General features: G+C 45.7%; 1 protein-coding gene across 2 annotated transcripts in view; it reads right to left on the reverse strand.

Moving 5' to 3' along the window:
* AP3D1 (adaptor related protein complex 3 subunit delta 1) overlaps positions 1-26,915 on the reverse strand; it is a 49,102-nt gene extending 22,187 nt beyond the window's left edge. For both annotated transcript variants that reach the window (XM_074529025.1, XM_074529024.1), the window contains exons 1-12: positions 26,556-26,915; positions 11,172-11,267; positions 10,304-10,384; positions 9,624-9,704; positions 7,700-7,807; positions 7,233-7,362; positions 5,430-5,569; positions 5,088-5,161; positions 2,763-2,812; positions 1,276-1,325; positions 834-882; positions 255-400 (exon numbers count right to left, since the gene is read on the reverse strand). In XM_074529025.1, the coding sequence (XP_074385126.1) occupies positions 255-400; positions 834-882; positions 1,276-1,325; positions 2,763-2,812; positions 5,088-5,161; positions 5,430-5,569; positions 7,233-7,362; positions 7,700-7,807; positions 9,624-9,704; positions 10,304-10,384; positions 11,172-11,267; positions 26,556-26,651 (1,101 nt within the window). In that variant the 5' untranslated portion in view covers positions 26,652-26,915. The remainder of the gene's footprint in view (positions 1-254; positions 401-833; positions 883-1,275; positions 1,326-2,762; positions 2,813-5,087; positions 5,162-5,429; positions 5,570-7,232; positions 7,363-7,699; positions 7,808-9,623; positions 9,705-10,303; positions 10,385-11,171; positions 11,268-26,555) is intronic.
* Between the last annotated feature and the right edge of the window lie 748 nt (positions 26,916-27,663).

The following is a 27,663-nucleotide window of genomic DNA, read 5'->3' on the forward strand; positions in this document are numbered from 1 at the left end:
TCCAATGGAATTGATTTCAAAATGGGTGATTTCCAACAGGGCCTGAACTGAGAAACTCCATCCAGTCTGAATCAGAATTTTTAAAGTCCTCATGCTGAGCCAGATATTTTACTTGTCCTAAGTGCCAGAAAAGATATAGAAGTTGTTATTAAAAGTCCTGCTGTGGAGTGGGCAGAGAAAGTTGCATGTTTTCCTTAAACATCACCTTCCTACAGGGTCAGTGGGGCTGTGAGGAAATAAATGCAGGAACATACCATGCCATAGAGGAGATCTAAAGCTCTGAGTCGGATGGACTCATCTTTGTCATCCAAACACTGGAGAATGAGATCCTTGTGAGACTGGACTGACTTGGGGTGCGTTTTCAGGATTTTGGACATAGCTAACAGGCCCAGGTACTTCACTGTGAAAGACAAAATAAAACTTCTTTCCAAATATAGAAATACTCTTTTGGGCTGAGCATGAAATCTTAAAGTTAAAAATTTCCCAGTATTCCTTGCAGTCACTAAAGTAAGTCAAAACTCTTGCATTTTACTATTATGCTCACTCTGCTGCAAATAGCTGGCACTGCTTTCCAAGCAGCCAGTCCATAAAAACCAGAAATCCCAGAGCATGGAAAGAACTGGTTTAGATTTACAAGACCACAAACAGCAGTAATAATTGCTGTCATTTGTTTTTAAAAATATTATTATAAAGAAGTGCTCACCATCAAAAATTATTTCCATATTAAACCCCCCAGCAACTGTTTACAGTACAGCACAACCCCTCTGAGGCTGCTGCAGCATCTCCCCAGGGCTTGGGGGCCAACAGCTCCATGAAGAAAGCACCATACTTACAGTTCTGGTCAGAATCTTCTATCAATATCCTCAACTTCTGCACACAAAGCTGGAAAAAAAAACCACACTGTGTTTATTACAGCTCTTAAGTAAAATAAGTCTTTGTGAAGTTTACTCAGTACACAAGGAAGTATCTGACCAAGACCTGAGGTCTCCAGGTGAGAGGGTTTTGTTGCATTAACAGACTTCCAAACACAAGGAACCTCTGTATGACTGTATTGATAGCAGGAAAAAAAGAGCTGAGAAAACTCTCAAACTCTAAAATGCAGAGTGAATTAAGTAGGAAAATTTATACAGGGAATGCTTCAATCTGCAGGATTGCACAGTGAGAGCACTTCAGGGAGCTGCTGCTGTAACTGCTGGCAGAGGAACACAATCCCATTTTCCCTGGCCCTTGGGACCCCCCAGCAGAGCAGAACAAGCCCCAAACCCAGGGTCCCACCTGGATGCTGGCGCTGTGGTTGGGCATCCCCGAGGACAGAGAGATCAGAACTGAAACAGAAGCACGAATTCCAGTCAGAATTTCTGTGCTGGAGTGACTGCAGCAACACCACCCAACAGCCCACACCCAGCTCAGGGAAAGATTATTGCTTGTCTGTTTATTGCTAAATTATTGTTTGTCTGTTTGCCTGGACTTTTGGGGGTCTAGGGGAAGGAGAGAAGGTTGTGACAAACTTGTAATGTCATATACCATAACAGTAATAATAAGAGGGCAGGAAAAAAAGTGTAAAGGTAGAAAAAAGCTGCAACAGCCAGGTCAAAGCTGCTCCTTTTTGCTCTCACTAGGGATTATTTCACTGACATCACATAGCAGTCAAGGCTATTAATATATCAGCAGCTACTGTACAGCTGAATTTTTAATTGTGCACTTTCCTAATGCAATGGGATGCAGCAATGGATCCTGGAGTTTAATGTGATTAGATTGGAGCTTTAATCAAGCCAGCCACTGTCGATTATTTGGGACACCTGAAAGCTCTGGCAGCACACAGCCCCACTGGAGCAAAGTGGGCTCACCCTGGTAACTGCTGCTGGCACAGCTGTGCCTGTGGGCACTGTCACCTCCAGAGCTGGCAGGTGCCAGGGGCTCCTCTGGCATTTCAGGGCTCATTTGCTGGCTCTGAGTTTGACATCACCATCCCTGAGGGGTCCTGGGTGGGTGAATTCCCCCTTACCCACAGGATGACCCCACTGGATCTCAGTGAAGGGCACTCTCACCCACAAATGAATTCCCCTCTGGGTTATTCTCACTTCCATCATTCCCTGAAGGAACAGCAGTGAGTGACAGATCTCTCTTCCCTCTCTGAACTGACCCAGCACAGCAAGTTCTGCACCATTATCCAAGGAAGCCACAGGAGACAGACAGACGGACTGTGAATGTCAATGACCCTGTGCTCCACACTCTGACACTGCAGCCAAGCCTGGGCTGCAATACTGTGTTATCCCTTTTGGCCTTTGTTTTCTCTCACCCTCCCAGCTATGGAGTTCACATCCCTTCCCCAGAAACTGAAACTGCCAATCAGTAATTCCAACTGCCTCCTCTAAGGAATTACGCCCCATTTTTAAACTGCAAAGTTGCAAAATTAAAAAAAAAAAAATCTGATCCATCATCACATCAGAGAACTTGGCAAGGAGACATCACTTGTTTTCATTCTGCTGCTGGTACATTTTGTAGTTGTAGCAACATTTAGGATCTGGCATATAAATAATCTCATTGTCTGTACCTGCCTTCAGCAAACACAACACAGCTGTAGTGGCTGTGCCTCACCCACTGACAACAAAGCATTTCAGCCCCACACTAACACAAAATTTGCCAGGACTTATTGCATTTTAGAATACATTAAGTTAAAGAATAAAGCTTTACAGATGGTGTCAGTTGATAACAAAGTTCATCACGTTTTTTTTTTCTAGGTTCCAAGTTTTAGTTCTCACCTGCTATTACTGTGTTCACACATTCATATAGGAGAGACATGGCTGAGGTGCTGAAACAGAAATCAGGTATATTAAATAAGGAATAAACCAGCACATTTTGAAGAGTTGTCAGCACTATCTTGGAGCTAGTTAGCACCCTGAACTTCACAAGACATTGTCAATATTCTGCTCCATATCCCTTCAAACAGATGAAATGATTCTCACTTAAACACTGTTGGGGGGGAGGAATTTTTAAACAAATGTTTAAAAGCTCAAAAATCTTCCTGGAAAAGCAGCAAGTAAGAGCACTGTGACACAAGGAATAAGGAAGGAAGTGGTTACTCAAACTCCAGCACCAGTCACACAATACTGAAGCAATCTTGTCCAAGAATCAAATTAAATCCTCTGCCCAAGGTCAAAAACTCATGACAAGGCAGATGGAGAAGCTCAAATCTCTCTCCAAGCGAGTGAGTCACCCCAGCAGCAGAGCCTTGGGATGCAGGAACACACTTCCCATCCCTGGAAACCATCAAGCCATTCCCAGGGCCTGATTTTCCCCAAACTCCAATCCAAGGCTGCCTGTGCCAGCTGAACACAGAGCAGTTCTGAGATTGCAGAGTCCCTCCAAAGCCTGATCTGTACAAGAGGAACCTGCCAAGCCCCAAGGGAGCAGGCTCCAAGCACAGGGCACAGGGAAGGAGCAGAACTCCGGTGGCACAGCGATGCCCTGAGGGTCAGCTTGGGATGCTGAGAACCAAAACCAACACTTCTGCTCCCTGGGCACTTGGTGGGACAGCTCAGGGTGCTGGGACTCATAATGAGACACAAAATGACTGAATGGATGTGGGATCTCAGGATCTGAGTCCTGAGGTGCCGAGTCACCGAGAGCACCCTTGGGGGGCTCGGGAGTCCTGGAATGTTCCAGAAGTGTCTGGTGGCTGGACTTTGATCCTACACAGGAGACGACACCTGTATGAGGACAGGAGGGTTTCACCGGGGTGAATGGTGAAGGGATTGGTTAATTAGAGAGTGAGACACAGGGTTTAGGATTTCTGTACAGGGGGGTTTAGAGAAGTAAGATGGAGGAACTGGGGTGTGTCCTGTCCTTCTTCTTCTTCTTCTTCTCCTCCATCTTCTGTGGTGATGGTGGCACTTTTGGATTGGTTATTACTGAAAGTGCACCCAGCAATAAGAATAAATGGTATTGGGGAAAAATGATAAATATTGTACACGTAACAATGGGTATAAAGATAGGTGACCGCCCGGAGGGCAGCACAGTGTGCTCATGGCTGGCTGCTGAGCAGAGCTCTGTCGGGCTGAAAGAACATTTTTTAGATAAACAATTAATAAACATAAAAACCGAAAGAAGAACTGAAGCCTCTTCTCGTCCTTTGATACGCGGCTGCCCCAAGGCCACCCCGGGCCTTTCCAGGCCCTCCAAACAGCCGAAAACCAGACAAATGGAGACCAAGCCAAAGAGGATTCAGTCCCCACAACTCAGAATTACTGATGTGGGAGCTGGGATTGTCCATCTTCCTGTTTTTTCTGATGGGTTGCAGCTATTTGTTACTGCTGACAGCTCCCTGGAGGTACCTGGATGCTGGTCTGTTCTGAGCCTGCCTTAAAGGAACATGAGGATGGACAGAAATCCTCTGGCTAGAGCTCCTCTCAATGCCACACAGATTGCTGCTTAAAACCTTGCTCTGTCACTCAACAACTCCTGCATAAGATCACACTTCCTCTTCATAACAAGGAGAATCCATGTGTTCCCCCCAAGGCATCTATTTCCCGATTTCAGTTCAGAATTAGAACCACTACACCACCACAAACCAGCAACAGACAAGGGACAAGGAAATAACTTCAACTTTATTTAATCTACATTTAGAATATATAAATTGTAAGAGCCTCTTTCAAAACCCATCTGAGCTGCCAAATGCATGAGAAAGGGCTTTAATATATTCCTTGTCATGCTGCTTTGGTGGGTAAGGCACTCCCAAAAGTCAGGAATCAAATGTGTGAGGTAAATAGGAGAGGCAAATACACAGCTGAGCCTTTTTATACATCCTTCACAGTCAGCTCTGGCTTGAAATGCAGTGAAAGGAAAGCAAATTGCTCCAATTTTCATCCATCCATTGAAGGAATTCCTGCTGACAGGCAGACACCCAGAGATTTTCCTTTAAGGTATTTTACCCCACTCAGGTTTTCCAGAAACAACCCTTACCTAAGAATATCTTTTGATACTTGAAGCCAATATACCAAAAGCCAATAAAAAATGATAAAATGTATTATCATCCCAGCTACTGACCCACCCACCAGGCCTTCCCCAGCAGGATCTGTCACACAAACCTGTGGATGAGGTTGGTCAGGGGCTCAATCAGTTTCTTTCCCAGTCTTGGTTCTAATGGAGTAAGAGCACCAAACTATTCAATAAGAAGAAAAGAAGAAAAGTCAGTTAATAGCTGCTTTTCAACAGCTTCAAAACATTATGTAAATTGCAGCTCACTGTATTTAAACCAAGCTATATTAACATATTTTTCTCTTTGGTTACATTCAAACATTAGAAGATATTCCTGGTTTCTTTTTATTCAGATTGAATGGTAACTATGCCTCCCAGCAAGAAATCCATTTTCACACCCAAGGTAATTTACTGAGAACTCTAATCCTGTAAACAAGAAGCAGAATACTTGCCAGTTTTATAATTTTAATGAGAACCCAATTATTGGTTGACGACGTCATCAGCTTGAAGAAGAGGGGAGCAAGGGAAAGGTAATTTTTGGGATTGCGTCGAGCCAGCTCACAAATGACATTGACTGCAGCAGACTGCACACCTGGCAAACAGGAGGAGAAGCACAAATCTCATCAGTGCCTTGAAGGTTCTGGTGCACAACTCCCACAGCAAAAGCAGCTCAAGCTTCAGACCTGTGTGTGCAATGTTTGGCCTCATTCCCAAGCCTGAGGCAGTAAATACAGGGATGTAAAAACTGAGAAAGGGTTTTATTGAATTCTGGCTGTTTTCTAATAGAGCAGCAAGCCAGGTATCTGCTTTGGTCCAGCATGAGAAAAACCAGCACACTGCCACATCCCTGCCCTGGGCTGTGGGACACAGACACAATCAATAATCAGCCACCAGAAAGTTTCCAATCACTCCTGACTTCTCTGATATGTATGTCACAGACATCTTTTGTGGAAAATCCTTCCTTTAGGATTTTTCCTTCTTCTGGGAAGCTGAGGCCCCAGAAAGAGAATGCAAACAACAGCTGTCTGCTGCTGTGGAATGTAACAGGTGCACCTGTGATTAGTCCATGTTGCTTGTGCACAATTAAGAACCAATCAAAGACAAGCTTTCTCTGAGACAGTATCAGAGAGAACTCCCTTGTTTATTGATTCCTATTCAATTCTTAGCTTAGCAGCTTCTGAACTTCTCTCTCTATTCCTTTTAGTATAGTCATAATGTAACATATATCATAAATTAATAAATCCAGCTTTCTGATCATAGAGTCAAGATTCTCGTCCATCTCTCTCACCCTGAAAGACCCTTGCAAGCCCAATAACATATGTATTATTTAAAAATGTTTCAATACAAAACAGAAATAATTCCTTAAGCAATCTGACTGGACATAATCACTCCCTACTCATTGCTCAGCCCCTGACAGGGGATGTTGTCAGTTTGGAATGTTTTAGTCTAGACAGGCTGGGGGTCCCAGCACAGAGCAATCCTTCACCAAGTTTAACAGGCAATTTCTTCCTCTCTCTGCAGGTGAGGGATTTTGCTTTCTTTAATAACACTGTCCCTGGAAGATAAATATTCCATGCCCACAATAAAACAGTTGGGAAATGCAATTAATTGAATTTCTCCCTGTAATTGCTGATACAAATCAAGTGGAGATCAAATACACACCACACACAGAATTCCTAAAACAAGTGTTTGGTGCAGTGAGGGAACACCAGCATCTCCTAAAGACTGAGGAAAAATGTGGATATGATACTGAGCAATTGCAGGCTTCCTGTGCTGCACTGACAACAATACTGAGGGGCCCAAAGAGAAGTCTAGACCCAAATAAATTAAAAATACACTTAGGAATGCTAAATAATTTTAAGGGTGTTCACTGCAAGTCAACAGTTGCAGCTTGCTAAAAAGGCACAAGTAGTAACCAAATCAGAATCCCAGACCCCGAAATAAACTGAAATATTTTCAACAGCCAAGTTCAGTAAGCACAAATCAGCAAATTTTAAGCTGCTTTGTCCATTAAGGTTTAACCCACTGATATACTTTCAGCAGCTGTGGGTTTGAAGAAATGGACATTTTAAAGAACTTATTTTTAATATGGCAACACCCATCAAAATTCTCCTATGCTCACCTACCCTCAGCCAGGGGAGTCAGTGCCCAGAAGATGGTTACAGCATTTTTCATGCACTGTTTTCTCCACCAGCTCTACAAGCACATGGATGTCCACGTGTGAGAGCAGAAGGAATTCACCAAAATCCACTCACCAGGATCTGGATCTTCAAGTTTCTCTTTAAGGCGAGGAAATGCAGGACGGAGGGACTCAGGGTACTTCAAAAAAACTTTGTACATGATTAACACTGCCTTCTTCCTGATGTAAGGCTTTGTGTGAGACATCTGGGAAGGAAACAACTGCAGTCAGGCTCTGAGCACATCTGGGAGCTCCTGGGCTCACACTGCTCTCACCAAGCTCTTCCTGCTCTTGAAAAACTCAGCTTTGAGGCAAGAGCAAAATATTGCTGTTTATCACCAAAACTAATGAATGTATTTCAAAGTGATCCTCTAGATCTAACTAAGGTTTGTAAAAGCTCCCCAGAACCCCCACAAGAATGAAGCAGCAGGTTTCACGTTCTAAATTTATCAGTTCAGTTCTAAATTTAAGATATTTACCAGATTTGAATAACTTAACATGATAAAATTTTAAAGTAAAGTTATTTCAACCTTATGAACTCACCAATGTCATGATGTCATTTGCCAAGTCCCTGGCAAGATCTGGAGTAACAAAACAGGACAAGCCAGTCAGTGCAACTCCAGTATCATACTGGTTAGGGCTACTCAGATCCTGAAAAAAGAGAAACGCGCTCAAAAATTTAAGATCATACAGAATGTTAAGCAACAACTTCCTCAGAATAATTTTATTTAATCAACATAAATGAAGCTGAGCTTCTTCTTCATGGGAATATTTATCTATCAACTACTAACAGCTGCTAAACTACAGCCAGCCTGGGGTTTAATAATGGTCACAAAGAACCATAATTAAACAGGAGATGGATGACTGCAACATAAAAGTAATCAGAGTGATCATACCTTGGTGGTGTTTTGGGAATGGAAATAGTTTTGAAACACTCATTACTTATTACAAACATATTATATTACTTATTACAGACGTATTTGAAGTGCTAAAAAACTGGTATTAAACACTAACCCTGCTAAGTCCAATTCCAAATGTGAACTTGACTGGGAACAAGCACTCTTGGTGAGTGGAGTTCCACTTTAATCCAGCAGAGAAATGAGATTATTCTTCTCCCAAACTGCTGGCAGCACCACAATTTCCAGTCCACAAAGACAGGACATGAGTTATGTGTGTGGAACACATTTATTGGTCAGGTTCCTTTGGATCTATTTGTAGTCATCCTACCCAGCTCTCCATAATCTTTCAGGTCTTCCTAAGCTTAAGTCCCCCATAGTAAAATTAATTTATGAGTAAGATCAAGTATAGACTATAAATTGTGCATCAGGAAACACAAACATGAAGGAGCTGCACAGAGCATTCCCACATGGACTGCTGAATTAAGAGCCCAGATTCACATGGATACTGAAGCTGCAGGAGAGCTAAACATAGTCAGGCCTTTGGGGTTCTGTGCCATTTACATCTCATTTAAAAACCTGCTGCAGGTGGTGGGAAATTAGAGTCTACTTTAAGAATAATGCAATCTACTTCTTAAGGAGCAAAAAACTGCAATTTATCCTGGCTCTAGTGTAGTTTTAGAACTGATAAATCCTTCAAATCTCAAGTTGTCGGATCAATGAAACATGAAAAGGCATGAAGAGATTTTTATCTTTTATGTAAAAACTTGGCACAAAGTGGAAGTGGCCAGTAAGTGACTGAAACTCAATAAAATAAAGAGTCCATAATGAAGACAATAGATATTCCCATTCAGCACAGAATAGTTCAGAAGATAAAGGGAAAAGCACCAGTTCTTTAGGAAGATACTGGCTAACATCCCACTGCTCTTTTTTAAGCAAAGAAAACACATTTTGGTTCCTCAGATGGTAAACATGTAGGCAGATCTTGCACTGGATCAGTCAAGTTTTAAAGCAGTGATACTCAAAAAATGAAAGTCAAGAGCTTAAAAAAATATCTGTAACTTCAAGAATGGGAAAACTGTGCTGCAAACCAGTAACTCCAAGTGATCAAACTCTATGAAAGTGAAAACATACGTGGGTACATAAATACACAACAAAACTTTCCAAACTTTCCTCACCATTTTTACACTCAATTCTGCCAGAGAAGTCAAAGTCTGACGTGGAATTACAGACAAAAAGATCCCTCACAAGTAGAAGTGCTGTGGAGCCACTGCTCATTTTACTTCAGCAATGGGGACATTTTCCCTCCTGTTACACTCTGACAAGCACTGCCTAGAGACCAGCAAAGTTATTTCTGACTCCATTCTCTGTGCTGAACAAACACAGAGCTGGTTTGAGACAGCACAGGGAGGGATGTGCACAGCTCCTGAGTGTTTCATGAATCCCTCTGCTTGTGGAACGACAGGAGACTGCAAATCAAGAATTCTACTGCAACACCTCTGTATTCCTCATGGAGAAATACTCAGTACAGATGGGAGAGTGCAAGAAGAAATGAAGAACTGAACATTTACCTTTCTGATCTGATTAGTTGTCAGCATGATGACATCAGTCCCTTCATGAAAGCACTGGGAGGCAGCCAGGTAACCAATGCGCTGGGAAAGGCAAGGAGGAACACAAGGTTTGGTTTCCAAGTCAATTTAGACAATGTTTAGGTGGAAAACAACTGGTGGTTTTATAAGCAATATTCAAAAGGTGAATGAGTAGGTTTTATAAGCAATATTCAAAAGGTGAATGAGTAGGTGATGAAACCCCCCCCCTAGAAAAGGGGGTTTACATCAAAAAAGAGAAAATTCAGACAAGTAATTTTCTACTGATCATTTATCTGTCTTAGGGATAATAAAACCACCTTCACCTTCCCTATTTTGTTACAACACAGTTCACAGACCACAAAGCTGCAGAAATAAGGTAGAATTGGCTATCACAATTATTTTGTCTGTGTTGACTCCTGAGTTTCAGGTACAAAGCCCCATTAGGGAATAATTTCTTAGGAAGCAACATTCCACCATGTTTGGTGAGAAAGGTCTGCAACTGAACATAAAACAAATCTCTCAAGAAAAATTATAAAGCTATTAGAGAACAAAAAATGCCTGGTACTAAGAATCTCAGGTGGCTTTCACATAAAATTACCCTGGCTTTTCACAAAGGGTATCTGCCAGCTTGGCCAGGACAGCTGCATTTCCAGAGAACTCACCTTGAATGTAAACTTGGAAGCACTCATAACTTCAATAATGTTGAAAGCAGCCCAACTGATGTCATAGCCCAGCATCTGTAACTGTGAGCAGAGAAGCCAAGATAAACTTGTGAAATAAAGAGACTCAAGGAAATAGGTCAAGACAAGTCCCAAAATTGAACATGCAACAGGAGTCTGAAAATGACACTGCAGGCATCACAGGTTTATGAGCAATGCACCACCCACAGAAAGTGAAAGACATCACAAGTTTCCAACAGTTGGCATCAGTTCCAGGCTGCCCAGAGCAGCTGGGGCTGCCCCTGGATCCCTGGCAGTGCCCAAGGTGAAGCTGGATGGGGGTTGGAGCACCCTGGGACAGTGGAAGGTGTCCCTGCCATGGCAGGAGGATGAGCTTTAAGGTCTCCTCAAATCCAAATCATTCTGTGATTCTATGATCTGCAGTTATATAAGCACTGGTGTGATGGGTTTTCTTCCTGATTTTCTTTTAATAAAAACCATAACAGAACCACAAAAAAATCTTTACCAAAATTTCTGTCTCCTTGTCAATAGAGGACTGAGCAAAGAGAAACAAACCCAGTTTCAAGTGCTCATGTCACTATGTCGTAAGAACCAATCCAGCTGAAAACAATTTCTTTTAACTTGTTTGCTTTAAATGAGATTCATTTCCTGCCCCATGACAATTAAATCCAGTTGTAGCAAACAGAGCAGGAACTGCAGCCTCTGACATCAGAGCTGGGACAGCGACATCCCCACAGGCTGCACTTAGAGCAGGGGAGGCAGAGCAGGCACCCAGAGCCAGGGCTGCCTCCAAACCAGCAGGAAAGAAGAAAATGCAGCTGCAGCTCCAGGGGAGCCCACAGGCACTCACATAGGTCAGTTTGCAGACTGCGTTTGCCTTCACTGCGATGTTGTCCTGCTTCAGCTCCTGCTTGATCTCGTCGATGCACTGAGAGATGTATTTTGCCTGAGGAAAGCAAACAAAAATTTGAGCTCCTCCACCAGTTTCTCAAGTTTCCAGCATGTTAGTGGGGAGAAGCAGCAGAACTCCATTTGCAAGCATCAATCTCACACACACACAATTTAGTAAGCACTTAATTCTGACAAAATTACTTATTAAAAACCCACCACAATTCTGTTACAAAACCAAAAGTACGAGATGTCTCTTTGGTGGTTGTCCCTTCTGCCTCTCCCTCACAATTCCACCACTCACTCCAAAGCTCCAGATTCAAAAATCTGCAATCATGAAGTTGTTCAATGGATGTTGCAGTGTGTTGCAATGTCCTGTTTTAAACTTCCGGGTCCCTTCCCAGGTGTGCCTATGCCTTCTCCCTTCCCCCTCGCCCCTCGCTGAGTGTGCCCTGTCAATCAGGCTAGCATACCAGCAAGGCGTCGTGTGGTTGGTCCCTCAGGCCTGGGGGACATTGGATAGGTGTCCCCAGTCCCTTGAGACCCTGCCCCTTCACCTGGTTGGTGGCTCACCTGTCCCCTCCCCTTCCCCTGTCCTGAGCTTAAAAGGTGAATGAGACCATGCGGCCTCATTCTGTTGGAGCAGTTGCCCCGGCTCAGACCTCTGTAACCATGGAATAAACATCTGGATATAACCCTCCAACAGAATCCTCTCCTTTTCTCTCCACCATCGCCAGAAGCTCTCTCTCCTGAGGTAAACGGAGTCCTGACAAGCCTGGACTTGCGTCTGTGCCCCGCTGCACTCTCCAGCAGCCAAGGTATCTCTGGGGTAAAGCACCACAGTGCTGCCTTTGGCCCAGCAGCGAGCACCACACTGACCCAGGCACCATCTAACTGGTTATATTGGGATTCATATTCCAATAAATGGAGACTGAGTAGGCAGATGTCTGCACAAACCCAGAGCTGACCACTGCCAGAAATCACTGCCTGCAGAGGGACGTCAGAGAACACCCCCTCATTGGTGACAAGGACAAATGTTGTGGTGTGTTGCAATATCCTGTTTTACCTTCTCCCTTCCCCCTCGCCCCTCGCTGAGTGTGCCCTGTCAATCAGGCTAACATACCAGCAAGGCGTCGTGTGATTGCTCCCCCAGGCCTGGGGGACATTGGATAGGTGTCCCCAGTCCCTTGAGACCCTGCCCCTTCACCTGGTTGGTAGCTCACCTGTCCCCTCCCCTTCCCCTGTCCTGAGCTTAAAATGTTAATGAGACCATGCGGCCTCTATTCTGTTAGCAGCAGTGGCCCGGTGCAGACATCTCTGTACCCATGGAATAAACATCTGGCAACCTTCTAGCAGAATCCACTCCCTTTCTCTCCACCATCGCCAGAAGCTCTCTCTCCTGAGGTAAACGGAGTCCTGACAGCCTGGACTTGCCCTGCTGCAATCTCCAGCAGCCAAGGTATCTCTGGGGTAAAGCACCACAGTGCTGCCTTTGGCCCAGCAGCGAGCACCACACTGACCCAGGCACAATCTAACTGGTTATATTGGGATTCATATTCCAATAAATGGAGACTGAGTAGGCAGAGGTCTGCACAAACCCAGAGCTGACCACTGCCAGAAATCACTGCCTGCAGAGGGACATCAGAGAACACCCCCTCATTGGTGACAAGGACAAACTGTCACACACTGCTAACAGCCCACAGACCAAAGGGGACTGAGGAAAACACCCCAATTTTGGACCTGCTGCCAATGATGGCACTGGGGGTGTGCACCCACAACACAGGGACATCACAAGCCTTGGAAGGGACACTGGTGCTTCCTGAATCCCCCCAGCCATGGAAAACCCCATGGAAACTCATGAACCCCTCTCTGGTTCCCAACTTCCATGAGCCCTTTTGCCATTTACACATTTTGATAAATAACAGTTATTTCTATGAATCCCTCAGCAATTCAAAGAGCCAAATGTCACAATGTTTGCATTTAAATATTGGTGCTTCACATCTTTCCAAGCAATCACATCTGTGCTTGTGGGAAGGATGTGGCAAACATGTGATTTAAAATTATCTGTACAGATTTTACTTTATACACAGAATTTGCTCAGCCAAAGATTCTTCCAGTTCACAATTAATTATTATTTTAGTACTGAAAGCATCTGCTACAGGAATAATGAAAATTTAAATGCAAAGAAATAATCTCTCTTTCCAAAGCCATGCATGCACCAGGGTATTTCACATTCCTAGCTGCCAGAGGAACCAGGTCAGAACCGGATTACCCAATCCCTGCCTGAATACCACCACCTTCCTCCAAAATGATATTTTCAGCACAGAAGTGTTTAGTGGCCTGACTTTAATCAGTATTTTTCCCCTTTACACTAATTTTTGTGTATTAATACAACCATTTTTTAGTATTTTATAAATGTCCTGTGTCGCAGACATCTTTTAACGAAAAATCCTTTCCTTAGGATGTTTCCTCCTGAGAAGCTGAGAGGCCTCAGGGACAAAATGTAAACATTGATTATCTGCTGCTGTGGAATGCAAAGGTGCATCTGTGATTGGTCTCATGTGGTTGTTTGTAATTAATGGCCAATCACAGTCAGCTGGTTCAGACAGAGTCAAGACACAAACTTTTGTTATCATCCTTTCTTATTCTATTCTTAGCTAACCTTCGGATGAAACTTTTTCTTCTATTATTTTAGTACAGTTTTAATGTAATATATATCATAAAATAATAAATCAGCCTTCTGAAACATGGAGTCAGATCCTCATCTCTTCCCTCAACATAAAACCCCTGTGAACAGGTCACAGTCCTGGAGTGACACAATGCAAGTCACAAAGGTTTGGTGCTATGGATGGAAATCAGCCCTGGGGGAAGGACTTGGGCTGTTGGTGGGTGAGGGGCTCAGGCTGCCCCAGAAACCCCCCCTGTGCTGGGCTGAGCCCCGGCGTGGGCAGCAGGGCAGGGGGGGATTCTGCCCCTCTGCCCCTGGGCTCAGGTGAGACCCCACCTGTGGGATCTCAGCACCTCAGCACTGAGGTGCCACCGAGAGCACCCTTGGGGGGCTCGGGAGTCCTGGAATGTTCCAGAAGTGTCTGGTGGCTGGACTTTGATCCTACACAGGAGACGACACCTGTATGAGGATAGGAGGGTTTCACCGGGGTGAATGGTGAAGGGATAAGTTAATTAGAGAGTGAGACACAGGGTTTAGGATTTCTGTACAGGGGGGTTTAGAGAAGTAAGATGGAGGAATTGGGGCGTGTCCTGTCCTCCTTCTTCTTCTTTTCTCCTCCATCTTCTGTGGTGATGGTGGCACTTTTGGATTGGTTATTACTGAAAGTGCACCGGGCAATAAGGGTGAAAGGTATTGGGGAAAAATGATAAATATTGTACACGTAACTTTGGGTATAAAGATAGGTGACCGCCCCGGAGGGCAGCACAGTGTGCTCATGGCTGGCTGCTGAGCAGAGCTCTGTCGGGCCAAAAGAAAATCTTTTAGATAAACAATTAATAAACATAAAAACCGAAAGAAGAACTGAAGCCTCTTCTCGTCCTTTGATACGCGGGCTGCCCCAAGGCCACCCCGGGCCTTTCCAGGCCATCCAAACAGCCGAAAACCGGACACCCACCTGCAGAGCTGCCCCAGCCCTGGGCAGCAGCAGCAGGAGGACGTGGGGCTGCTGCAGCCAGGCCAGAGGAGCCACGGAGATGCTGCCAGGGCTGGAGCCCCTCTGCTCTGAGCCAGCCTGGCACTGCTGGGGGGGCTCAGCACACAGATGAATGCATTTAAGGGAATTTAAGCTGTTCCTAAATGCCTGTGTTTGGATAGAAATACCATCCTTACAGTGGGAATTCTCATGTTAAGGGAGGGCACTGGAAACACCAAACAACCCTTTCCTGTACACAGATCCCTTCTGTTCTCCTGGGTACAGGACAGTGGATCTCATCTGCCAAAACTGGAGATGGCATCACCCCCAAACACTTAACAACACAGTGACCAGGTGACTTTACCCAGAAGCAGATTTGGGATTGTAAACCCTTCACCTGAGAGTGATTCAGGTCCTGACAACTCACATGGGAAGTTTAAACTCTTGAGTATAAACTAAAAAAACCCTTCTGAGGGTAGAAAATAAATACTTCATTAAAAATGCTGCAAGAGTGACTTACACAAGATGCAACTGATCCACAAATATATTGTACTTGGCCTTGAATATTTTATGCTCCCAGAAGAGCACACTGGAACAGTGTCACAGAATCCTTCATGTGTGTATCTTGTTGCCAGTGATGGCTCTCAAGGCAGGGACACTGACACACAGGTTCTCAGTCTTTACCTCCATAACCAAAAGCCTCACTTATTTCCCACTGCATTTTTCCCCACACTATTCAAACATGAGCTTAATCTTCTGGCAACCTCTTCAGAGTTGAGCAGGAGAGGTGGAAAAAACAGAGCACAGAGAAGTTCAGTAGTGCCCAGCCTGGCACAGCTGAACAAGGCTCCAGAGTCAGCCCCAACATCCCACAGGTGAATCCCTGCCCACCAGTGAGTCCAGCTTCTGGAAAAGCACATTACAGAACTCAGCAGCAGATCTGCAACTGAAAAAGGGGATTAGAGAGAGCAGAAAGAAGTCCTTCTGAAACAGCTGTACTTCAAATCCCAAAACACTCCAAGCAATGACAGGCACTATAAATAGAAAGCTTTACAGGATCAGCAGGTATTAACTTTTTGTTAATCCTGTGGAGTGGCACTGCCATGAATGAGCAATATGAGGAAATCTGATCTGTGCAGTCTCCATCCTAAATCTGAAAGGCAAGCACCACACCCAGCCTGATCTGCTGCCACATCACACCCACAGAGCTGGGAGGGAACCTGGAGGTGGGAGCAGATCCTCAGTGAGGCTCTGGCGTGGAGCCCTGACCTGGGCACAGTGCTGGGCACCAACCCATACCCACAGCTCCCACTGCTGCTCAGTGGGGTCACACCACACAGCAAAAACAACAACCCCTTGATGCAATGAAAAAAAAAATCTAGTCACTCAACAAGGCCTAAATACTTGGAAGAAAAAAACCTTTAACATTTACATACTGACACAGCAAAAAAAATCTGGGTATCCTGCCCAGCACTGATTATGTCTTTGCATAAATGCTTCTAATATAGGAATTTCCTAGTGTGGTAATTAAAACCAAATCTTTCCCAGGATATAAGTAGCTCTGTTTTTCCTTAAATGTTTTTGAGGTCCCATGAATCACAGAATCACTGAGGTTGGAAAAGCCCTGAAGGATCAACAAGTCCAGCAGTTGTTAGTGCAGCACTGCCATGTTCATCACTCAAACATGCCCCAAATGCCACAGCCACCCGGTTTTTGAACACTTCCAGGGATGGTGACTCCACCACTGCCCTGGGCAGCCCCTTCCAATGTCTGACCACCCCTTCTATGAAGCAATTTCTTCTAATATCCAATCTAAACCTCACCTGGTACAGCTTGAAGCAGTTTCCTCCTGTCCTGTGCCTGTCCCCTGTGAGCAGAGCCTGATCTCCCTGGTTGTCCCCTCCTGTCAGGAGCTGTGCAGAGCCACAAGGTCCCCCCTGAGCCTCCTTTTCTTCAGGCTCAGCCTCCCAGCTCCTCCTCATCACATTTGTGCTCCAGTCCCTGCTCTGGACATGCTCCAGCCCTTCAATGTATTTCCTATCATGAGGGGCTCAACCCTGACCCCAGGATTCAAGGCAGGGCCTCAGCAGTGCCCAGAGTTCATTACAGTACTCATTACAATACCAATTTATTTCTTAGCTGTTAATTCCTTACTAATCCTGTGACAGTACAATTTGCAATTTTGTGTTGATGGCTCACACATCCTGGCCAGTGGACTGAGGAGCATTTCTAAGCCCCAACACTCACAGACCTGAGTGTGCCAGGCAATGCTCAGGAAGCCTCTCAGGAGGAAGGGTGGGAGCAGGGGCACAGCTGAAGGCTCTGGGAGCAGCAGGCAAGGAGCTGAGGCTCTTTTATTGCTGCCAAGAGGGAAAGGAGCCTTCCCTGCTCGGTGGAAAGGCTCCTTAATGAAATGCTATAGCAACCACTGTGGTCATTGTTCTCTCTGCCAAGGAGCATTACAGGAACACGCCTGGAGCAGCCCAGCTAAAACCCAAGTGCAGCCTGCAGATGTGAGCAGGGAGCTGTGGGAACAGCACAGCCACAGCTGCAGATCTCAGTCACCAGAGAGATGCTGGAGTGTTTTATAGCCATTAACAAAATACACGAGCTGTTTTTTAAAACAAGCCCAAATTCCTCAAGAATTCCAAGATCTCACCTAGAAAATATGTGCATTTAAATGCATGTGAGTGGCTAAAATAAGTAAGAAGGCATCATGAATCAAATACACAGTCTCTCTGAAATGGAAGGAGGAAGGGGAGAGTGGGTCATGGTAAGAAGCCAAAAATGCCATTTTATAGGATTTTTCATTTCCCAGCCATGTTTTTTGACTTAACTTTGAAAAACACTAAATCTTTATTCCAAGCCAAGACAGAACTTGGGATTTGCTGATGATTTCAGAGATGCTCACAAAAGACTTCTCTTTCTCAAGCAATCAGTACATGAAGTTAAAAAAGTCCTTCATCTGTACAACAATTACATTCCTAGGAAATGTGATTCTCCATGCTGTACTTGCTGTCAATCCCTGACAGGAACACACCAAGGACTGGGATGGAGATCACTGCAGAACATTTACATTACATTTAATCATGTAAACTATTCATTTCCAGTAGTCTTTAAGAAGCTGTATTTTCATCTCAGCTATAAATCCACTTTCTAGACTCAAGAGGAGGCAAACTCCCATTCATACCACTTTGGGTTGCAGCCCAGCAAACCAAATTCACTTGATCTGAGATTTAAACCTCTCACTGCAACATCCAAGTGCTTCCATCCAGATGAAAGATAAAATGTCAGGGAACACTAGTTGTTATTCTTCTGGCACTTCGAGGGTTAAATAGAGTGTTTTAAAGAAAGATTATTAACACTGAATGCCCCAAGGAGCAAGATATTTTCTGATATGTCTGACACCACACCATGTAAAACAGAAATGTTTGGAATACTTAGAACATAAATAACCACAAAATGTAAAATTTCTTCTGTTTTAAGCACCATAGGATTTATCAATTTTTGGTAGGACTTTGAGATGAACTCCATGAGATCACACTGAGCACAAGCACATGATGGTGTCACATGAGAGGGAGGTGCCCACTGCTGCAACTTCCCAACACAACCACCACGCTCAGCACCAGAGGCACCCACACCCCAGAACACCTGAGGAGGTGAAGGAACTTTCAGAGCTGGTCCTGCTCCAGGCAGCAGAGCCCATTCACAGCACACATCAGCTGCCTCAGAAAGAAGGCTGGGAGGAAATATTTATCACTTGCCAGGCTTTTCTCAAACCCCCAAATGCAGCACTGGCTGTCAAACAGCACTGAAGCAGTCAGAGAACACCTCCAGTGTTTGCAGGACCTGCACAGCATGGAAGGAATCAACTGAAATAACAAACAAGGGCATTAACGGGCAAAATGTGCTGCTTTCTACTGACTTGGACACAGCATTAGAGATCAACACATTACACATTAATGTCCATTAAAATACTGTATTATTTAGCTACTGTAGAAAAGCTATTTGAGATAAACAACAGGGTCTTTTGTTTAGGCTACTCCATGGCTGGACAGAAAGAATTCCAAGGCATGTGCTCCCACACATGCTCCTCACAAGAAACTTCACCAAAGCCATGGCAAGCAGCTGAGAACAGAGCAGAGGCTCAGCAGTGAGTGGGAAGCTGCACAATGCTCATCCTGGTGGGTTTGCACAGCCTCAGTCCAGCTGAGGGCTCTCAGCTGTAACAAAGGGCTCAGGAACCTGAAAGGCATTTTCAGAAAGCCAAGCTCATCTTGCACCCAGCTGCTGATAAACGTTGCTGTACATGTTTTAACCTGCCTTGGTCTTGTCCATGGAGCTTTCCAGGGATTTACTGGCTCATCCTGAGGAAGGCTTAAGGTCCCAGCCCAATGTTCTGAGTGACAACACCAGAGGCACGAGGTTCTGCTGGTTCATTTGCAGCAGACTTCTGGATTATTTATTAGAAACACGATGCATTACCCACTGCCCCCTTGTCTGCTACAAGCACAGGGAGGTCACAAGACTCCTTGGCCAAACAGCACAGAGGAAGGAATGCAAAAGTAGGTTTACAGTTTTTCCTTTTGTTAATGTTTGCTGAAGTTACACACACCAACTGAGAGCTGGAATGATCCATGCACACATCCATCCTACAGTGACTCATAAGCCAGTTAAAACCTTTGAACCTTATTCTAATAAATCAGAGAAATGCTATCTATGCACCAATTTCAGGGCAGATATCCAAACCCAGACCAGCCACTAGAGCCCCTTAAGGCACCACAGAAAAACACGGGATCTTCTGAACAGGGCTGGAACACAAAGATTGGGTTGCAGGAAAGAAAAAGCTGTAGAGCTGCAACTGCTTGTCCAAAGTGACTCCAAGCACTGGGGTGTTCTGGCAGGCTCCCATGGACAGCTCCTCTTTGGTGGTTTACCCAGAGACAGCCCAGGATTTGACACTGCAATGCCCACAGAAGGGCACTGATACAGGAGCCATCCTGGCCCCCTCCCAGTGGGCAAGGCCAAGATCACTGCTGGCACCTTGGCAATCAGCAAGCCCCAACACCAGTAAATCAGCAAGCAGGCAGCAGCAGCAAGGGTCTAGAGATGTCCCTTAATTATCTCCCGGCTGATCAGTCACTTCATATAAGCACATCTCCAGTCTGATCACAGTATTTGTTAATTTAATTGCACAGCAATTAAACAATCCTCAGGGGTCTGTGCTGTCTAAGCCATATCCGAGCAGACAACTCCTAAGCCTGGAGAGATGTGTCAGATAAAAGTGTTCATCCTTGCAAATACAAGATGTACCCAAAGTTTTATTTTTACATCACTGAGTAAAAAGCTATGCAAGTGTTTTTACAGTTTTACAGTTGTTGCAGACATCTCTGTGCACTTTCAGGCTCTGATAAAGGCAGGCTTCATCAAAGCACGTGCTTTGCTGGATGCAGAGGAAGCAGGCACTTCCTCCTGGGAAACTGAAGTAGCTATTGTTGCTGAGACTCAGATGACTGAAGTAGTTCAGACAGAAACCAAAAAAAGATGCTTAGTGACGTATTAATACCAAATAGAAATGTAACACAAAGTACTACAAAGCTCCAACACTGATTCATGCACAGCTGTGAGCACTGTGCAGTTATGGAAAGGTAAGGAGGACAATCAAAGAGTTGGTTCACGGCCATTCCTGACTTCTTCAATTCAGCACAAATATTTGTGCAATTAAAGTAAGTTTGTTCACCTCCTCCCTGCTGTACAATCACACCACTCACACTAAACAAACATCCACTCAAGGCTGAAGCTGATTAACACTTGGGGCAATATATTTTATACAGCTCTGCCATAGATTGAGCCAACCAGAAGAAAGTTTCAACATTCCCACATTGACACCTCCCTCCATTTATACACCTTCCAACACGGGGATTTCTCAGCAGAACTTGTCAGGTTTGAACACCAGGTCATGATGGAAATAACAAAAAAAAAGAAAAAGCTAATACAAAAACCAGCCCTCAGCTAAGAGGTTTATAAACTGCTCAGTCTGCTGGGCAGTGACTGAAGGGGGAAACCAAACATTTCCAATAGCCAGTTACACTCAGGATACAACAGGGCTCACTTATTTCAGTTACTTTCAACATTTGCTTCTTATTAAAAAAAAAAAAAAAAAAAAAACAAAACCACAAATAAACCACCTCAATCACCTTTCTGAGCTATCACCAACAATGTTATTTTCTGCAGCTTTTACTCTATTCAAATATTTTTATGTTTCCTGACACCTGGATTTTAGCAGACCCCCCTTAGATAATGAAGCATTTCAATTTCTGTGTGAATGATCAGCAGTTTTTAATAACCCAATGAACACAAGTGCTGCCTTGTAACCAGTCCCATGACTTGCTGCTTTCTGGTGCTGCCATGTAAGGCTGCCCTTCACAGGGCACAGGAACAGGATGTTCTCCCAAGAACACTTCCAAGTGAAAAACCTAAAGGTGCTGTCTGTACACAAATGCCATCACTAACCCACACTGTGGAGGAAGAGGTTTTCAATCACTTTCATGGACCTTGATGGAGAGAAACCACAAAAAAAACCCATTTTCTGCACTCAGCAGCAGGATAAAGATCTGCAACAAAAAGCACCAAATAAACAACTCTGCACAGCTGATCACAGTGCAGAAATGTAATCTGTATCCATATCTGACTTTGATTTCTCTGGCTGTTTTCCCCTGGCCTCACAAAAGGAACAATGGATGGTCACTCCATTTCTTAGGTACCAGTTCTTCCTCTCCCCTGGCCCTGCCTGGGCACAATATTCACTTTCACATGTGCCAGCACAGATCTGTCTGGAGCATTTCAAACCCTCAGCAGAGGCAGCTATAAACGCTCAGGACTGGGAACAAAGCTATTATCCCCACTTATGCCACAGTCAATTAAGTAATATTTAATACAGGAGAAAGCAAGAAGCTAATGAAAGGCAGCACTAATGCAAAGCCTCAGCTGCTCCTGCAGTAATCACAGGAGAACATTGCCCACATCCTGGCTCGGGTGCCAGGCCCCAGGCCCTCTGTGCTGTGACACAGCAGGTAAGGCAGGGCACCCACACTGGGCCCTGCAGGCCAGCCCCACACTGGATTCTCACCAAATGGTGTGAGGTCCTCATCCAACCCTCTTTGTGTATTGTTTCTACTTCCGACTTTGTCTTTTGCAGTGATTCACACACTCAGAATTAACAATAGCAACTGGAGATGCACTTGGGAGTGGGTGGAATAATGAGCTGCCTTCAAAGACACCAACACGTATGTGACACACAGCAAGTGATGGAGCAGCAGTGCCTGAAAGAGCTGTCTGTCATCAATGAGCTGCACTGCCCAGCAGTTGGGCTGCTCTGTCAGGCACCCACAAGCTGTTTAGCATTCCTCAAAATTCCCTGATTATGTTCCATCCCACGTCCTTTACCATCAAACACCAACGCTGCACCAGGGGCTGAGGCCAGGCTGTCAGAAGCCAGAGCACGAGGAGGCCTTCAGCCTTCTTCTGAGCCCAGAGAGTTTTGGGATGTGAAAAGACTCCTCAAAACTCCCCACATCATTTCATCTGAAAACGTGTCAGAAGAAGCTGGGAATCAGCAGTGGAACACAACAGCCCTTTATTTAGAGGGAAAAGCTTTTTTAACAATACAAGTGCCCTGTCCTCAGGTAACACTCAGCAAGAAGCCACTGGCAGGTTGGGAAGCCTGGGCTGACAGTAAATCAGACATTTCACAGCATGACACACAATGCTGCTCCCATTCAGCATTATATCAGTCACTGAAGTCAAATTCTTTCCCAACCAGCAGCACTGAGAGCTCCTTTCAGTCTTCTGAAACAGTTTAAGTGTAAACCAGCAATGAGATACTTATCACCCAACACCAGAGACAGGAAAAGGTGAATTTTTCAATATGATTTTTCCTGAAGGTATCAATTACCAAAAACATGAAGGCACACACAGCAGAGTCTCTGAGAAAGGGGGGGGACAATCTTCTCATGTTATAAGAGAAGTGCACAGATATTTAGTACAGGACTTTTTGAAATCCCTTCTCTCTCCTTAAGTCTCCTGCAGTAAATCAAAGCCACCTGAAACAGAGGGCTGCTGTCTGAATGAGCTAAGCACACTCATTAATACCTGTTGCTGTTACTTAATAATTTCAGTTTTCTAAAGGAACATCTCACATCAGCATCTGACAGGAGCTTCCTTGTTGGGAAAAACAAACTTTTAACTGTGAATGAAAAACACTGTGCAAGGGCCAAACAGCAGCAAAGAAATATCCTGTCCCTTGTTACACATTTAGGAGAATAGATATAATTTATCAGTTTGGGCTATCTTGGCAAAAATCCAGTATATTTAATAGCCTATGGTACAAGGCAGTCCTCTCCTGAGCATGCTGTGGAGCAGTTCTTGAAGCAGTAGGCACAAAGCAGGTGAAGTTATTTCATGGAATAAAAAACCACCCAATAACTGCTGAAAAACACCACTTCCATTAGCAAAAGCATCCCTTTTCCAAAAGAAAGGGAGAGAATGAGGTATTGGAAGTGAAAAGTCAGGAAAGCACAGTAGGATCAAGCCTGGCTTTGAACCGGCGCTGGGAAACAGCACAGGAACGAAAGCATCTGGTGGAAAGTAAACACAACGTGTCAGAGCTGGGAGGGAGCTCAGCTGCTCTGCCACCTCATCCCTGCACACAGCACTGACCGTGCAGCACGAGCAGCAGCTCCAGCGCTCCCCAGAACAGCAGAAACGGGCACAGGGAGGGGGCACAGAGCAGGGACTGCCTTAACCACCCCCCCTCCTGCCTCACAGAGCAGGGACTGCCTTAACCACCTCCCCTCTCCTGCCTCACAGAGCAGGGACTGCCTTAACCACCTCCCTCTCCTGCCTCACACCCTCAGCGGCATCCATCCCTTCAGTTCCAGTGTTTTAAACTCAAAAAAACCGAGTCACACAATGGAAATGCCTCTGACTGGGAGTTAACGTGCTCAGAGGGGCTGTGAGCTCCAGAGCCAGGCAGCCTCCAGCACTCCCAGCTCCTCTAATGAGCTGAGCAGCACAAATCAATGAAGAGATGTGGCCTGGCCGGAGCTCAGGACACACCCTGGGGTGTGAGATTGAGGCTCAGAGGAAGAACACAAACACACCGAGCAGGAAAAGAACACAAACCCACCACCAAGTCAGTGGAGCTGTCAAAGAGCTGCAGTGAGAAACCCACTGTGAACTGGGGTGCCAGGCACTGGCACAGCCTCAGTGGGCTGTGAAATACCGAATGTGCTCATGGGGTACCTGCTAGGAAGTGGAAAGGAATAAAAGTTTCCATCTCAGATCTACCAGGAGAGACTGCCCAGAGACATGAGGGAATAAGTGATGGCAGATTTTTCCATGTGATTAAATTCCAAAACACAAACCCCAAGCCATGGAAATAAACTAACCTCCTGCAAAAAGCACAAGTAAATCACAAGTCCAAACAACAACCTTGCCTTCATTTCTCCTCATATCATTGCTATTTAACAACCACAGGAGCTCCTTCCCAGAGACAGCTCTTCCTGGAGAAACTCCTGTTGAGCCAAGACCAACAGCCAATATCCTCTCCACTAAAGCACACTGTTTGTTTTAAACAAATTAGCTTTTCTGAACAGGATAGAGTGTCTGTCTTAGGCTCAGACACTTATCTTGAGACACATAGACGTTGGTGGAACTACAGCACTGGAGCAACATTCAACAGATACAATGAACAATGGAAACACTGTAGGGAAAAGAGGAAGAATTTCTGCAGCTAGTTCCTCTAAAAGAGCATTCTGATTTTGTAACATCACCTGAAAATTAGCCAATGTCCCTGGCCACTGCCTGGGAAGCTCTGAATCCACACCCAAAAGCTCAACAGCAGCTTTGCAGCTCTCTCAGCTGAGCCAGGAAAAGGCACAGTCCTGCGCTGTTTGCAGCCACGCTCTGGAATTGAGATAAATGTCTGAAGGATTCCCAAACACACAGGTTTTACCAGAGCAGTGTCTTAATCAGCTGAACACATCCTGGTTTGGGTTGTAATTTTTGCTGTCCTTTGAGGAGATAAAAAGGAATTATCCCTGTAGTTATCTATTTCCAAATCTCACCATTTGTTCTCCAAAGAGAAGAGTTTAAGATCACATTATGCAAATCACATCCAGCTGTTCTGAGACAACACATTGCTCTGACCTCGCTGAATCCCAGAGTGTGCACAAACCCCAGAAACAGCTTCCTACAAAATTGTCCAAGCAGTGTTTTTCCCTAACTCCAAAGGGCACCAAAACCAATGCATTTTAATCGCTTCTTGTCACAGATTAGAACAAACTCAGTGTGGTTCTTAATTCTCTTTATGAAGCTGTTTGTCACAAAATTATTTCAGAAAGAACATTCAATTCTTCTCAAAGAACTGGTGCCACAAAGGCCTGGACTTTCACCAGGAGGATCCTCAGGGCTTTGACAGCTGATGAAACACTTTTTGTCCTACGCACAAAGAAATAAAGCAGATTTACTAAAAGCAGCACAACACATTGGAGGGGCTCCATAAGAATACTGCTCACCAGGTCCTGCTCTGGCACAACACTAAGCTCATAAATTCCAGACAAATTTGCTGTTGGTATTTCATGGTGTTTCCCACATTTTTCGGGGCACTGAACAGCAGCCCTGCCTTCCTCTGCCACCAAACCAATACCATAAATTTAACATATGCTGAAATAAGTTGGATTCAACCATCCTGGTGGTTCCTTTCCAACTCAGCCTATTCTGTTAAAAACAGAAATTTCCCAGGTATGCTCACTACCAAACAACCCCCTGTCCTGTGCACAAGGGGCTTCACAGAGATTTTAGAAATTGAATTTTCTGTTTCAGTTCAATAGCAGCAGCAAGGAAGATCAGTTTCCCTAGTAAAGGTCTCCATTTAGTTACATGTTTACAACTTTGCAGCTTTTGATAGCTGATACTGACTCCACAGCCACCCCCCAACACACCAGCAAAGCCCAGCTGCTAAACCAATATTAGGAAAGCTTCTCAGGCTTCAGGAGTTAGTTGAAGATGAACATAAATGACATTGGGGCCCGTTACTTCTCAATTACCGTGTGACACTTCACTGTGGAGTCTCACATAACACGTTCTTGATGACTAATTATTTCACCTATACTAATTTCCTGATCACGTGCTTCTCACACAAGAGTGGATAACAGGCCAGCACGGAGAACTGATTGCTGCCCAGAAAAGCTCTGAGAGAAGGACGTTTTAGTCAGGAGATACTAAACATGAATGGTCTGAAAGCTGAATTAGGCGCTTACTTCTGTATAACAGCTTCAGGATGAAGAATACCTGGCTGACTACAGCACGTGACTGAAGAGCTGGAGAGGAAGGAATTCCTCTACATTATTTCTCTGTAATAATCACGTATACATTTGCGTGTATATATATATATTTATATATATCTCCATATGAATATCACAGATCTCAACACCACAAGACACTGAATGGAAAGATGAGCACCAAGCATGACCCTCCCTTATTAACTCTCCTGCTCTCACCCAGCCTGTCCCTCCTGCCCCACACCCCAGCGTCACCTTCCTCGTTCTGACTCCGCTTCCCCCTTCCCAAACCAACATTCCCTTTCCAGCCCCGGCCCCAGCGGTGACATCCCCGGGCCGGAGCGCGGGGAAGGCTCCCCTCACCTCATCCTCCTTGTGATTGCGGATGCCGCGCACCAGGTCCTGCAGGTTCTTGTCAAACATACGGTCGATGCTGCCCTTCACCATCTTCAGCGCCATGGCGGCGGCGGCGGCGGGGCCTGCGCCGGGCTGAGGGGCCGGGCCCGGCCGGGGGGGCCGCCGCGGTGCTACTGCCGCTCGAGCCGGGTGAGAGCAGCGGTGCCGGGGCGCTCACATGCCGAGGGGAGCAGGAGGGCACGGGCGGAGCTGCCCTGGCGGACGGGCGGGCACGGGCGACCCCGGCCGCGGGCACAGCTCCAGGCGGCGCTGGGGATCCGGCACCGACAAAATGGCGGCCGGTCAGCTGAGGGCTCGGCCACGCCCCCGGCATGGCCACGCCCCGATCGACCGGCCACGCCCCCGGACCAACGCGATCCGCTGTGCCGCTCTCCAGCCCCGCCCACTTCGTCCGGGGCACGCCTCCGTCTGGCCACGCCCCTGGAATGGCCCTCGCCGCCCTCCAGCCACGCCCCAATCACCTTGGACACGCCTCCAAGTGTCTGCACACGCCCTCTGACCCCGCCCCTGCCCCTCTCTGGCCACGCCTTTTTCACGATCTCATTGCAGCTCTCCAGCCCCGCCTACCCCGCTCAGACCACGCCCCTCGGGTCTGAGCACGCCCCGAGCCCGTCCCGTCCCGCCTCTTCAGCAAAGCCACGCCCACTAACTCGTGTAGGCCCCGCCCACTCTCCCCTCAGGAGGGTGCAGGCCCGGGAGGGGCATCCTGCCCCTTTCATCCCATGGGATGGAAACAACATTGGAAACAACAAATTCACGAAAGAAAACCCCAACCCTGGAACCGCCTGGAGCAAACACTGAATATTTAATGAACTGCTGGACCTGAACTAGAGGCCAAGAGGCCATGGGATCCCGGGCTATGTTAGGAGGAGCATCGGTGGTAGAACATGGCAGCTGCTCCTGGCCCTTCCTCAGCCCTGCTGGGGCTCAGCTGGGATGCTGTGTCCAGCTCTGGGCTCCTCGGGATCAGCGAGACGTGGAACTCCTGAGAGGGCCCGTGGGGGTTGATGAAGGACATGATGGAGGGACTGGAGCATCTCTCGTACGAGGGGCT

Source organism: Zonotrichia albicollis, chromosome 29 (assembly GCF_047830755.1).
Source record: "Zonotrichia albicollis isolate bZonAlb1 chromosome 29, bZonAlb1.hap1, whole genome shotgun sequence".
Classification (NCBI taxonomy): Eukaryota; Metazoa; Chordata; class Aves; order Passeriformes; family Passerellidae; genus Zonotrichia; species Zonotrichia albicollis.